Raw genomic sequence first — 15,302 nt, 5'->3', positions numbered from 1 at the left:
ACAAGGAAGCCACGACAATTTTTAAGTTTTAAGGAGTTTCCAGAATTCCATTTTATTAAATGCTTTATTCAACTTGTTGCTCATACATCAGAGGGAGTTTCAATTCTATGTGAAACCAGAAGTATTTTTTCTTAAATAGGAATCAAGAGGCAGTTGGAAATGCTCCTTAGCATTGTTGCCAGCTCTTTCAACTCCCTTGACACTTCTTATCCCTGGGTTCCTGCGGTTAGACTTGTGATCTTCCCACCTCGCTGCTAACGAACAATTCCTCCTACAGTTCCTCTTTCTTTTCTGCCTCCTTCATTTTTCCCCAGGGACTGCCCTCGGTTCTTTCTTGTCTCTTTATAATCTCAACTTTAATAGTTTCATCCAACGAGTTCCAATTTTAGTAGCATCTTGTAGTATCGCTTCTGATTATGTTCTCCTCATGTCTCCAGTCCTGATATCTTTTTCCAGAACTCCTGTCTCATTTTTCTTTTCATCTAAACATCACTACTAGCAGAATTGCTATGTCGTTATACTCAACATTTCTAAAATGAAGCTTCTGAATGTTGTTTAAAAATATTTTTATGTGTGTGAAGGAAAATAGACACATGGTTAAAAAGTATCGAACAACATAGAAGTTAGAGTGAAAAACGATAGTCCCCTGACTCACTTCCTGCTCACTTCCTAGCAGCCTTTCTTAAAAGGAGTTCCTCCTCTGAACTACAAAATCAGAAAACAACCTGAGAGACTACTTTCTCACATCTCCCAACGATGGTACATGAGTAGGACTATACCAGATATACAGGAGAGAAGTTAGGTCGTGACTTGCACAGGATGGCTTAGGGCGTTAGGGCTTAATTCTCTAATGAAACTCCAGTTGAGACAAGATGCTAGGAGGGTCCACTTTTAATTGTTCTGGTACATTTATCCTATGCTTTGTTTAACTGGTCAATTTTAGACATTATTAGTAGACTTCTTGCTATGACTGATGAGGATTTACCTCCCTTATTCCACCACCCTTCCATATTCCCTTTATTCTAATGTAGGTTACCTTTTTGACCTTCAGCAATATGTATTTTCACCTTCATTTCTTGTTTTATCTACTATAGATAGCTTTTCTTGATTCCCCAATATGCAAGATAAAGATATTGGTTCTGCTTGTCACCTCCATCTCCCAACCTCTATCTTCTGCTTTCTCCCCAATGTTCCATCTTTCCACTTCTCTCTTCTTTCTTTTTACAATTTGAAGGTTGATAAGTTCTGTTCAGTAACCACAATGAAATATCCCATGTTCTCATTATCGATTGGGTCTAAAACTTGAAAATCCATAGTGTTTACATCATTGTAACCATGTAAATGTTGTTTACTAGAGAAACAACTATATATAGAGAGAGAGAGAATTTCTTAGTATATATATTGTACAGTATTATATGCACTATTTACACATAAATATAATATTTATATTAAAATATATTTATATTTACATATAAATAGTATATATAATACTATAGTTATATAATATATATGACTATTTATATGTAAATAGTATATATATAATGTATCTATATGTTAGTAGTATCTTTAAACATATATATAGTATTTCTTTAACACATTTTATTTTGTTCTCATTTTTTCCTGAAGTTTCTAATTGACAATCATTTTTCTTTTGCACTACATAATTTATTATTTAAAATACACTGTCTATCATATCTTCTGGTCTATAGACTTCTGTGTCAGTCTGCGTTCAATCAGGAAAATGGAGCCCTTACAAGTATTATGGGAACAAGGAGTTTTATCTAGAAGTTAGGGTTTACACAGATGGCGGAGGGTTTGGGGGAGTGAAGCCCTGCAAGGCTGCTGCGAGGATTTGAGAAACATTCACTGATCACTCCAAACTGACACACCAGAACTGGCGAAGAAGCCAGAGCTCATAGGAACCACTGACACTGATGGCCATGACTTCCCAGGAATAATGGCTTCTGTCATCCTTCTCTCTAGCAAATCTCAGGAGTTAAAATATCATTATTAACCTCTTAACACAGTGCCGTACAGGGAAAGGGCTCCTGGGAAATGTAGTCCCCAGCCTTACAAATAGAAAATGGTCGATAACAGCATATATCCCCTACAGCTCTTTCCCAGTATACTTTCCTCCTGAAATCCTCCCTGAATGGGAGCTAGGACCAGAGGAGAGGTATGACACAATCTGACATTTATTTTAAAAGGATCATCTGGCTGCTATGAATTTGGAATGGACTGTTATATTAACTCAAGTGGGAGATGATGGTGACATGGACTGGAGTGATAAGCATGCAGGCACTTGGAAGTGATGATTAGATTCTGGACATATTTGGAAGACATTGCCAATAGGATTTGCTGATAGATTTGATAAGGGGTATGAGAGAAATTAAGAATAAATCTAAGATTTATTGCCTGAGAAACTGGATGATCTTGCCATTTTCTGAAATGCGAAAGCCTTCAGAAGGAGTAGTTTGGTATCCAAGTGGAATTGTTGAGTGAGAAATTGCATATACAGGTCTGGATGAGAGGAGAGACGCCTGGGATGAAAATGTAAATGAGGTAATGTATTATTTTCCTAGGGCTGCTGTAACAAAGTGCGACAAACTGGGAAGCTTAAAATAATAGGAATTTGTTATCTTACAGTTCTGGAGGCTGTAAATCCAAAATCAAGGTGTCATCAGGGCCGTGCTCCCTCTGAAGGCTCTTGGAAGAATCCTTCCTCGCCTCTTCCAGCTTCTGATGGCCCCAGACATTCTTTAGCTTGTAGCTATGTAACTCTAATCTCTGCCTCCATCTTCACTTTGACTTTCTTTTTGTGTCTCTCTGTGTCTTCTCTTCTTACAAGGACACCAGTCATTGGATTTAGGGCCCATTCTAAATCCAGGATGATTTCATATTAAGATCCTTACCCAGTTATATCTGCAAAGACCCTATTTCCAAAGAATGTCACATTCTGAGTTCCACGTGGATGTGAGTTTTGGGGGAACACCATGCAACCCACTACAGGTAGTTTTCAGTACATTGATGGCATTTAAGTATTTAAAGCCCTGGAGTGGAAAAAAAAATCACTAAAAAGCTAGTAGATAGGAAAGAAAAGTGCTGAGAATAGATCCCTGGGGGACTTGAACTTTTAGAGATTGAGAAGATAAGATCTGCAAAGAAGGTCAAGATACACAGGCCAGTGTAAGAGAAGAACTAAGAAAGTGGCATCTCCTTGCAGAGTGAGAAGAGTATTTTAAGGAGAGAGCAATGAACTACTGAAAGGTCTCTGTCTTGATTTACTCCTTTATTTTACTGGATACATCATCAATAAAATCTTTTTAAAAAGTAGTGCATGGGATATAAACTCTCTATGGAATTATGTCTTAAAATATCTTTATTCTGTTTTCATAGATATTTGACAATTATGTGTAGAATTCTAGGGTCACAATCGTTGCTTCACTGTCTTATAGCGCACAGTGCTGCAAGTGAGAGAAATGATCCTAGGCTGATTCTCATCTCTTTATATGTAACCTGTTATTTCCCTTCTGGAAGATATTAAGATTTGTATTTCATACTTATTGTGAAATTTCACAATGTGTGTTTAGATGTGGGTCTTTGCTTCATTCATTTGTGACGCAGTGTTGTATATGGGGTAAGGATTTGACCTCTGTATCTAGAGTGCGTGGGTTCAAATACCAGTTTCTCCCATCAATAACCTTAGGAAAAATTATTTAAATTCTCAGTGTCTACATTTTTTCCTCTTTAAAACAGAGAGAGTAATATTATTTCCTACCTCATGGAAATGCGGTCAGCACTAAATGAGTATATGTAGGTAAATTGCAAAGAACAGTGACAGCAACATAACAAGCCATCAGTAAGTATTGGCTAGAATGTCATTATTCATTATTTGGAGACCTTGGTAGGGCCATTTAATGTGAAGACCACTCTGTGAAAAGTTCTTCAATTATTATTATTTTTAAAGATATTTCCTCTCATTGATTTTTCTCTTTTCATGGTATGAAATTTGCTTTAATCAGAAGCTGAACTTTTTGGGATGGTGCCCTTTGCTTTTTTTCTATCATATTTTTCATCTATATTCTATATGTTTACACTTTTGAAGAGACTACTTCTACTTGATCTTCCAAGCCTTATATTACATTTTTTTTAAAGATTTTATTTTTTCTCCCCTAAGCCCCCCGGTACATAGTTGTATATTCTTCGTTGTGGGTCCTTCTAGTTGTGGCATGTGGGATGCTGCCTCAGTGTGGTTTGATGAGCAGTGCCATGTCTGCGCCCAGGATTCGAACCAACGAAACACTGGGCTGCCTGCAGCAGAGCGCGCAAACTTAACCACTCAGCCACAGGGCCAGCCCCCCTTATGTTACATTTTTAAAATTTTCATCTACCAAGTATCTTATTTTTTCAGCTATCATATTATCCATATTGTGTCATATTCTAAGAACTCTTTATTCTCTGAATTTTCCTTTTTTACAGCACTGTGTCCTTTTCTTATGGATGAAATATTCCCTCCAACCTATTTGAAGATATTAATAAGAAATATTTTAAGTTCTGTTCTGTGACTTATTTCTCTTTCCTTCAGGGTCAGTTTTCCTGATGGTATATCTTGGCTGTTCTCTTAGATGTTATAGACTTTTCTCAAGTATTTGTTGTTCCTTGATTTCACATTACTATTTAGAGTGAATAAATAGAAAAACTGATTTCGAGCTTTGATATGAGGGTGAGGTTGGTTGACTGCCAGGCTTATATTAGGGGAACTAAAAGGGAGCCAGTTCTTTACACTTTGACATCTCTAAACACTGCAATGCAGGGGACTTTGTTCCAATGGAGGACAACTCCTCTGTTGGTTGCCTTGCTTTCCTCCAGATATTTTATTTATTTTCTTTACAGAAGAACCATCCATTCTGGCTTTAGGGGTAATTGCTTTCTTTCAGCAGTCTGCTCAAGGTGGGAGGAGGTGGACGGCTTGATTATCCATCGGAAGACTTTTAATTAACCCAGCTACTTCAGCTCCATGTCTCATATCGGCTTTACATGGTATTTCAGGTCTCTTCAGAAGTCCTCATGGCAGATTACTCCCCCATCAGCTGTAGCACCCGTTACTACATATAGATTCTAGGCTGTGGCTTCCTTTGTGCAGACTCGACCACTTCACTTATATTCTTTTTTACAAGAAAAGGCAAAAATTTATTGAATTTTCTCCTCTGCTGGTGGTGGTATACTTTTGTCTTTTTTTATACTTTTCTTTGTTCTTTTAACATAATGTTTATAAGATTGGGAGGAAGAATAGATTTTAAAATATTTTCAATTTCCCATCTTTAATCAGAAGTCTTGATGTGCTCTTTTTGTTTAAATATATATATAATAGATGCATTTTCTTCACCAATTCTACTCTATTTAATATTGTACTTAATTTTTTGACATAGATATTTGAAGTAGGATGAGAAAGTGTCATCTTACCATCTTATTATTGCATCTTAGTGAGTGCTTTCAAGTTGACTCCCCAGCCTGCATTCCTCTCTGACCTAGAAGGACCCTAAGGTAGCATGGTGAGCTTGCCTCTTACTTACTTGATATTACAAATAGATCATTCAGTTATTCAGCAAGTGTTTATGAATCTCAAACCATGTATTCAGTTCTTTGCTAGGTGTTCGAGATATGTTAAGAAAAAATACAGGCATGGTCACTGTCCATATGGAACTTACTCAAAATGACAAGCATTAAATTAATATTGGTACAAATTATTATTTTCAAGCTACTGTGATATGAAGGAACTTTAGGGAGTAAAGGAAATCTTTTATATCTTAATTATGGTAGTGGTCACATGTCCAAGCTCATGAAATTATTAGTGATTGTTTTACATATAAATTTTACCTCAGGAAAGTTGGTTTGAGGTCCGAGGATCTAAGGTATAACATGGTGAGTATAGTTGATAGCACTGTATTGTATAATTGAAATTAGCTAAGAGAGTAGAACTTAAATGTTCTCACCAGAAAAGAACAAAAAAGAAATATGTGAGGTGATGAATGTGTTAATTAACTCAAGGAAGGAATCCTTTCACAATGTGTGCATATATCAAATCATCATGTTGTACACTTTAAAGATCTTACAATTTTAGTTGCCAATTATACCTCAGGAAAGCTGGAAAAAAAATAAAGTTGTTTTTTTAAAAAAAAAAGTAAAAAAAAAAGTTAGGAGTAAATCCAGACAAAATACGCACATCTTTTCAGATAACTGCAAAGACTATAAAAACTACAAAAATTATTAGAGAAAGAGGAAATATATCATGTGTATGGATTAAATATTCAATAATGTAAAGATGTCACTTCTCCAAAAATCAATCTATGGCATCAATGCAGACTTTCTCCTCCCCCATGTTTTGTTGTGTTTTAGTGAGAAATTTGCAAACTGGTAGACAAAAAGCTCAAAGAATCAAGGTGCTTTTGAAAAGGAGGAAAAATATAGGGAAGGCTTTCTCCAGAACTGGTTATTCTCATTAAGTTACTGTAATATTTACAAGCTTAGACAAAAAATCACAACAACTTGTGATAGTTGCTATTAAGGCAAAATACAAGGACCACGTTGGGGAAAGTACAAGAAAACAATGAACACTAGGAGGTCTAACATGGCCTTTGGAGTCAAGGAAGCCTTCCCTGAGGAAATTAATTTTTATATGAAACACAGATGAGAAATACTTAACTAACTGGGTGAGGGGATGAGAAAGAGAGAACTTTCTAGGCAATAGGTACAGCACATGCAAAGACTCTAAAGAAAAAAAAAGAAAGGATAAAATAAAAAGACTCCAGGAACCACAAGAAACATCAGGTTGTCTCGATTTTTTTTCTCTGTATGATATGTCCCCAGACGTGTGGATTGTGAACTTGGCTGGTCTGACATCAACACAGGGACATGAGAAGGCCTTGTACATTGACTGAAGATAAGCCTTTGAGAAAAATATACTCTTTATCCCTATTTCCACTGTTTTCCCCCTAATTAAAATCTTTGTTACCTTTTTCCTAGATGATGAAAAGCAGCCTCATAAGACTGCCTCTAGTCTTGCCCAGTCCCATCTGTCCAACATGTAGATGCTGCCCTCTTCTTCCTGAAGTCTAGATTACATCACTCTTAGATTATAAATCTTAGATTATATCACTCTACTGTTAGTAATCGTTCAGCGGCTCCTGATTGTCCACAAAAGAGAAGACATTCTGTGGCTTAAACCCTACTTGTAAAACTGTATTTCCTTCTGCTCCCTTTCAAGTAATCAAATGACATAAGTGAACATACTTTGTAAACTCTGAAAGATTATTTCAGAGAGGTGGAACTTACACATATTAAATGCCTATTATGAGCCAGGTACCACTTCTCCTATGAGCCTTGTATAGTTAACAGCAGTAGTTAACAGCAGGCTGATAACAGAGAGAATTATTTCTAGTTCAAAACTCAGAGAGGTGTAATAAAATATTCAAAATTACACAGTTAACAAGCCAAAGAGCTGGAATTCACTCATTAAGATACACACTTCCATAGATCAAAGTACAAGCTGTTTCTGGTTGGCCAAGTGTTGGTCTTGAGAGGCAGCCTTAGAGTAGGAGAAAGAGCACTGGACTTGGAGTTAAAAGAGTTCTGGTCTATTGTGTGACCTAGGGCAATATATTTGCTCTCACCACTTCTTCGTCTATGACATTTGTTGTTAGTGCCTTCCAGTCAGTTCTGACTCCTAGCGACCCTGTGCACCGCAGAGCGGAACCCCATCCATTTTTTTTTTTTTTTTTTGCACCATCCTCTCTTCTTCTGACACTGTATTAGACAATGCTCCACTGCTATTCCTAGGGTTTTCACGACCAATTTTTTTTGGAAGTGAGTGGCCAGGTCCTTCTTCCTAGTCTGTCTTAGTCTGGAAGCTCCACTGAAACCTGTCCACCATGGGTGACCCTGCTGGTGTTTGAAATACCAGTGGATAGCTTTCAGCATCGCAAACACACAGCCGCCACAGTGTGACAGTCAACAGATGGGAGGTGTGGTTCCCTGACCAGGAAATGAACCCAGGCCATGGTGGAGAGAGCGCCAAATATTAACCACCAGGCCACAGTCTATGACATAGGGATAGGACTATCTCACGCGGTGATTATGAGGGCTGAACGAGATGATGATGAAATTATGTTATACTCTTTTAGGAGCAGTCATTACCTTCCTAATTATGAACTATAAAGTGATGAAAATAATTTTCACTAAATCTGCAGTATTATCACCCAACCTGTAAAGAGGATTTTATGATTTTCAAAATTTATTTACGTATGTTGTCATATTTTATTTTTAAAAAGTTCATGTGAGAATCAGCCATCTTATGAAATTTTGGGCAGTATTTTAGATCCAAATCTGGTATAGTTATTACAAACAGTATAATGCTCAAATGAGTTTGCATTCCTTGAAGCACTCACATCTGAGTGTTGAAAGCAGACTCCCCAGAAGCTCAGCAAAAGACAGAGGGAAGTGACCTTGTGATTAAAATTAAAAAGTGCTGCAGATAATCTAGAAAGCAAATAATCCACATGTGGGTAATCAAGAGTTGATTAATTGTTTTGAAGATGTTTAATTGCCTGCTGTTTATCAATATAATTTAACTACCAGTGCATAGGATAGTGATATAAATAGTCTAAGGTTTTTATTAATGCTAAACAGTATGAGAGACAGTACTCTCATTATTTGACTACAGCATTAAAAATAGTGTGCTCAGTTTAAAAAATAATTGGATTTTCTTTTCTTTTGTGTAGAGTAGCTTAAAAGGGAGCAGGTTAAACTAATGAGTAGGGTCTATTTTAGATATGGATGGTTTTAGACATTTGCATGTTTTTTATTGTTCGTAGTTAGGTTGTTATGATAGAAATAGCTGGTACTATGCATGAGAAAGGTTGTTTATCACTCAGATGTCTCATTTTATAACTACATTTAATTTTACAAGGAAGTAATTTGTCGTTTTCCTAAAGTGACCCTTTAAATGCTGTTAGCAGAGGCCGTCTTCAGTCGGCTACCTCTGCAGCCAGTGGCCTGTGACATTGTAGAAAGCACCCAGTGTTGTGTCACCCCACCTGAGGGAGACAAAGAAAACAAGACACTGACGTGTGTGAGCTTTTTTTATTCATACATTTTCCTTTCTTGCTTTTCTGCTTGTTGGCTTGTTTTTAATGATTGCCTCAAAATATATGTGCTTTCTAGAAAAATCTCAACAGTGCCTTCCACTTTTATTATCTAAGTCGAGTTTGATCCCTGGAGTCTGGCTGCTCTTCGTGACTGTTGTTGGATGGCTAAATCTCTTTTGGATCTTACATTCTCTGTGCTTTGGGACAGCATCTTAATATCATCACTAGCTGACTGTTCTAAATGTAGCTATTGAAAAAGTTCTAATTGTCCCTAAGGAACTAGGGACCAGTTCTTTTCGAAGACAGAATATGTAATGAAATCATAGTTTTTCATAAAATTTATTCTTAGTTTTCTGTATAACATACCTACAGGGTACAAAATTAAAGTCCTTATAATCAAGACTAAATCATATCAGCCTATACATCTTGTGCTAAACTTTTTGAGTACTTTTATTCCGTTTGGAAAGTAATTTGTTCAAACTTGGTATTTCTCATGTGGAATAAAATAACATTTTTCTCCCCTCGGTCTGGGGTTCTCTGTGTATCTCACTCAGTTAGATAATGTGAAGTTTGGTTTTAACTGACCTAAAAAAAGTACCCAAGAAATAAATTCTTTCACTCTCTTTCTTACTGGTTTCTGCTATTTCACCATATGTAAAGCACAGTATGTGCGTATTTGAAAATGTGCACAATATGTGTGCATTTATATCTTATAGCTCATAGTAATACCTACAGTTATGTATAGATAAAGTATACTTAATTTTTAAATTGTGGATCATATTTCAGTTCTTCACTTACTAAATATTTACTGATAAGGACATAGATACCATCAAATAGCTTACAGATGAGGTTGTTTTAGCTTTGGCTTCAGTCGGAGCCATGAGCCAAACAAGCATGCCTTTTGGTGGGAAGCACATACCTTGGCAATTCAAGTACACTTTCATTTTCTCCTTTCACCAAAGTAGGGAAGTTTGCATAAAAAAATCTAAACTGACAGGAATATGAAAGTGTAAAAGGAAGCAATGTATATTACCTGGCTAGTTCTTCTTCGCTATCCTAAATGGTAGCAAGTATATAATTTGAGCCATGACATTTGTATACTTACATATTTTATACATCGAGTCATATTTCAAATGAATTAAGGCATTTTACCTTAAGAAATTACTCAGCAAATGCTTCTGAAATGTGAATAATTGCTCCATACCGTATCTTGGTGTTTTCAAAACTTCAGTCATTTGTATACCACCTTCATAATTTTTATCATAGTCATATCTCATTTATATCAATATTTACTTAATATTCTTTCTGTGATACCTCTCATTTCTAAAATTTAAATATGATTTCACTACTGTACTATTAGTATCACTTGCTCTAAATGGAAATGATTCAGAAATATAAATATGTAAGCATTAAAATGAAGTATTTGCCTATTATCACCTAAATAGTATACCAATGGTGGCATATGTACAACATGTTGGAAAACACAGTCCTATATGATTGTAAATTTAGATTTTCACAAATTTAATTTTCTTAAAACACGATTTAGATACATAGTAAACCCAGTGAGGGAAGCAATTACTCGTTTCCCCAGCACTTTGTACTTGGAACATAACAGGTATTCAGTAAATATTGAATGGTAAATTAATAACTGGTTCATATATTTGCATGTCCATCCTCTAAAATACTGCTTAGCAGTAGTAATGAAATAATAAAATATTGTTCAAACTGTATATGAAAATACATTATGGCCAGCGTATGTTCGTATCCCTGGTCTTCACAACACTAAGTAATATAGAGTATAGCATTTCTGTGAAACTTTAATGAGTATGTTTACAGATCAAGGAAGGTTGCTGTAATGTAAATAAAGAGAAGAGGGGACAAGGCAGTAGAAGAGTGGGCCTGGTGATTAGAAAGAGTGACAAGAGAAAAGAAGTAAGAAATGAGAACTGAAATCTCTATGTCACAGGATCTGAGCTCACCCTACAGCTGTGATCAGGCAAGAAAAAAGCGCTAACTTAAAGGCTAAATGTAGATGTGAAAGTTGCTTCAGTGGAGAAGGCTCTGTTCCATTAATAGTTATTCCAAGTCACCAATGACGATGATCAAACTCTTCTAAAATGCGATACTCTAAACATCCCCCTCATGGCCTTCTTCCAATAAACTCACTTCTAAAGCTAAATTCCAACCTGCTTTCTTTTGTTCATGCACTTAAGAAATGACATAATCAATTTTCTGCATCATTTGCTTTAGAAGAAAAGACTGCATAAAGCTGAAATGAGCATAGCATTTTAGTCCCATTTATAATCGGAGGTTCATCAGTTAGGGAGGCCCCTGAAATACAAATAGGCTGTTCCATAAAACGTATGAGACCTTTAGTAAATGGAAGCAGTCCACATCAGCTATGTGTCAGAAAGTCAACGGTTAGCTGATTTGGCCACTAATAATTATTTTGACAGTAACAATTCCTGACAATAGGAACGGACTCTTCGGAGGAGGAACCACAGAGGCAAAACCATTCGTAGTTCAAAAATAATGTCAAAATTTTGCAGTGATATAAAATATGTATTTTCTGGCCTGTTACCTAATCTAAGAAAATGATTTGTACCTTGTTTTAGTGAAGGAACTCTGGGTTTATCAAGAGTGCCTTATTTCTCTCTTTTAAAAAAAAATTATTTATTCAAAAATTTGTCACTCAAAATTGAACATATGGAAAGAGGGAATTTAAAAAGAAAACAAAAGAAATATATACTTCCAAGAATTTAGAGTTAGATGAGACTGAAATAGGAAGAAAGGAGAGTCTGCTGAACTGGAGTGGACTGGCTGGGGGTAAAGGACTCTGAAAAGCAGCTGGCCTTACCTTCAACATGAGGGACATCACTGTGCCTGGTCACTGCAGCAGGGAATATGATGCAGGCGTCAGAGGCATAGAAGAAAGAACTATACTGCCATGGCAAGTGGAGTCTTCAGTCATGGCATGGGGCTGTCAAGATGGGAGTGGGATGCATGTAGATATTTTTTGTCAGCTACAATGGTGCGATGCCATCAGCTCATTTAGCAGCATCTGAGTCATCTCCAGGGCACCCAGAAACCCAGAAGGTATATGAGAAGAAGGGGACACTTTGTAAAGCAACTCCAGGAATTACTTGTCCCTCTAGGAGCAAAGGAAGAGACTTGGCTGGGGTTGTATGTTCCCATCGTTCAAAAGACTGAACAAGGAGAATAAAGGGGTCACAATGTTGGGGAGTAACAATAACCCTCTGGAGACAATGTATGAAACTCAAGATGTATAGCTCTCTTTGTTTAGACAATTTACCAATTTCAGCCCATGCCTACTTGTATGAAGGAGCAGATCTTGGTTAAATCCCATAATTTCCTTTTGCCTCATTTTTTTCATATGTTCAATATGCTATCTACATGGCAAGATTTCTCTTTTGAGGGATGAATAAGGTAATATATGTGAAACCCATTAAAAAGTGACATAAATGGTATATATTCTCAAAAATATGATGCATGTTATTGCATGGATGCTATTGAATGATATATTCGTCAAGTTGAATAGGTTATACTGAAAGTAATAAAATACCCTAAAATCTCAGTGACTTAAAGCAACAAAGGTTGATTTCTTGCTCATAATATATGTCCATCGCAAGTAAAGGAGGAATGTGCCCCACATCATCCTCACTCAGGAACTCAGGCTGATGTTTAGAGCCTCTGGAAATTGCTGGTCGTTGTGATGGGGGAAGTGTACATGTGAATCACACAATGCATCTTAAAAACTCTGCCTTTAAGTAACACAGATAATCACTCCCTAACTGGCTTTAGGATGTCTCGTGGCAATCCTAGCTTGTGTCCGGAAGAAGAACTGGAAATATTTGGTGGGCAGCACTAATGACTATTACAGATGGTTTCTTTCCATTTTCTACAGTTGGATGACCTTTGCAACAGAGAAGCCATCTAGACATTTCTCCTTTTACTAATACTGCTACATTCTTTCCGTATAGCTTTCAACAACCAAGTAGACTTTCTTGATTTTATATTTTCTTAGTTTTAAGGATTTGCTGGCACTAAAAGTTTTAGTAGTCACCCGACAGAATATTTTAGTTTCTTTGAAAGAAAAGCAGCAATTGCATAACATCCCGTTTTTGTTTGCTTTGCCAAACAGACATTGATGAGTGCTCTGATGGCTTTGTTCAATGTGACAGCCGTGCTAACTGCATTAACCTGCCTGGATGGTACCACTGTGAGTGCAGAGATGGCTACCATGACAATGGGATGTTTTCATCAAGTGGAGAATCGTGTGAAGGTCAGTAGAAGGAGACCTGGGGTTTAAGAACTCCTCTTGAGCTAGAGGAATATACGGTATGATGTAGCCAGTAGACGTTGATCTAATGTTTAAGTTATTGGTGATTTTTGCCGTGTGTTTATACAACAGTGATTGGAAACGTTAAAATCTAACTTTTGCATGCTAATTATGATTATTAATTATTTTTAGATAATTAAAAATTGTGACACTAAACCAATTCTCTATGGATACTTGCAAATGTTAAAGTGTGTTTTAGAGTCAATAAACCCATAGTAGCATGAAAAAATCTGACCTCAAAATGACTAGAGAAAAACAGAGTAAGACAGGATAGAAGGAAAATGGGGACAGAAGAAATATGATGATGATATGGCCCAGGGTAATATGTACAATCCCTGATACTCTGGGCTATTTCTAATGTATCACTTGCCTGGCAAACGAAGAGATGTTTAGTGAATGCTGAATGTTGCATTCGGAAGATATGGTCCCTGCTTCAAGGAAGATTTCAATCAAATAGGAGTGGAAAATTCAATTATATTATATTCAATTATTTACGATTAATTTTGAATTATTTTCAGTGAATTGACAAACAACTCTGCTCCTCTATACCTTCTATTAAGAGGCACAATTTTTAAAAAAGAGGCAGAGTAAGCCAGGCCCGGTGAACAATTGCCAGGGAAACCACCTGCGCTAAAAGGATTTGCCATCAGAAGTTTGGCACAGGGATGGAAAACAAAACAAACCTCAAGAAACCATTATTTTCTCCATTTGTATTTACACCTTCATGGAGGAACAGCCTGAGAGAATGATGCGGCTAAAATGACACAGTCAGTGAACGCCTTGGAGAATCTAACTTAACAGTACTTGACACCCAAATGATAAGACGTCTTTTATCCTTGGGCCTCAAAAGGTTTTCACACAGAGAAAAGTGAAACAGAGTTGGTGATAGATGCCAAGGCTCCCAGCATGCTTTGCCAGCAACTGCAGAGCTCTGGACCTCAAGCAGAGGATTCATCTGGACTTTTACATGCGAATGGGAATGCTGTTGCCTTCCCAGGGGCTAAAACCTGGCCTTTGCAAATAACCACTTAACTGTAGTCTGAGGGCTTTACCTTGCACTTGTGAAGGTTCCAGAGTGAATACTTCCAGCCCTGTAGAGAATGCCAGGAACAGACTGCAGTCCAAGAGGCAGATGGGACAGTGTGCATTCGCTCTTCTCTGATAAACCATTTTGCCTGTGTTCTATAGTATATTATGAGGAAGAAGTCTTTCATACTACTTTTTTGTTAAGATTGTTTTTTAAGTTACACACATAATGAATGAATATAAGCAGATTATAAGTAACTCAAATCATACAGAAATATATAGATCAAAGCTGAAAATGCATCTTCATTCCTCTCCTCCTTTTCCCCATTCTTCCCGCTTCTCCTCTAGGGGTAGCCTGTGTCTGGTTTTGCTTGGTATCCTTGCACACCATTTTCTGTGCATCAGAATGTGAATAGAAAAAACATGTCCCTCTGCCGACTATCTTCCTTTACATTTGTAACTGCACTCACTATCTTTTAAATTTATGACCACAGATTTCAAGAAGGCTTTATTAGTAATCTATCGATGCATAACAAATTACCCCCATAACTTAGCAACTGAAAACAACAAAAATTATCTCACAGTTTCCATGGATGAGTTATCTGTGCACAGCCTAGCAGGATGCCTCTGGTTCAAGGTTTCTCATGAGGTTGCAGTCAAGTTGTTGGCCAGGGCTGTGGTCTCATCTTGAAGATTTGTCGGGGGTGAGAGTGAGGGGAATGGGAATCTATTTAAGGTCACTCATGTGGCTATTGGCAGGACTTGTTTCCTTA

The 15,302-nt window shown here is 36.9% G+C and overlaps 1 protein-coding gene across 6 annotated transcripts in view; it reads left to right on the top strand.

The window, feature by feature from the left end:
• The window catches only part of NELL2 (neural EGFL like 2), a 362,958-nt gene that overhangs the window by 326,464 nt on the left and 21,192 nt on the right, over window positions 1–15,302 (top strand). For all 6 annotated transcript variants that reach the window (XM_070621103.1, XM_008519672.2, XM_070621102.1 and 3 more), the window contains one exon: window positions 13,306–13,446. In XM_070621103.1, the coding sequence (XP_070477204.1) occupies window positions 13,306–13,446 (141 nt within the window). The remainder of the gene's footprint in view (window positions 1–13,305; window positions 13,447–15,302) is intronic.

The sequence above is a fragment of the Equus przewalskii genome, chromosome 5 (genome assembly GCF_037783145.1).
Source record: "Equus przewalskii isolate Varuska chromosome 5, EquPr2, whole genome shotgun sequence".
Classification (NCBI taxonomy): domain Eukaryota; kingdom Metazoa; phylum Chordata; class Mammalia; order Perissodactyla; family Equidae; genus Equus; species Equus przewalskii.
Note: the sequence above shows the minus strand (reverse complement) of the source record. Positions and strands in the feature narration are given on the sequence as shown.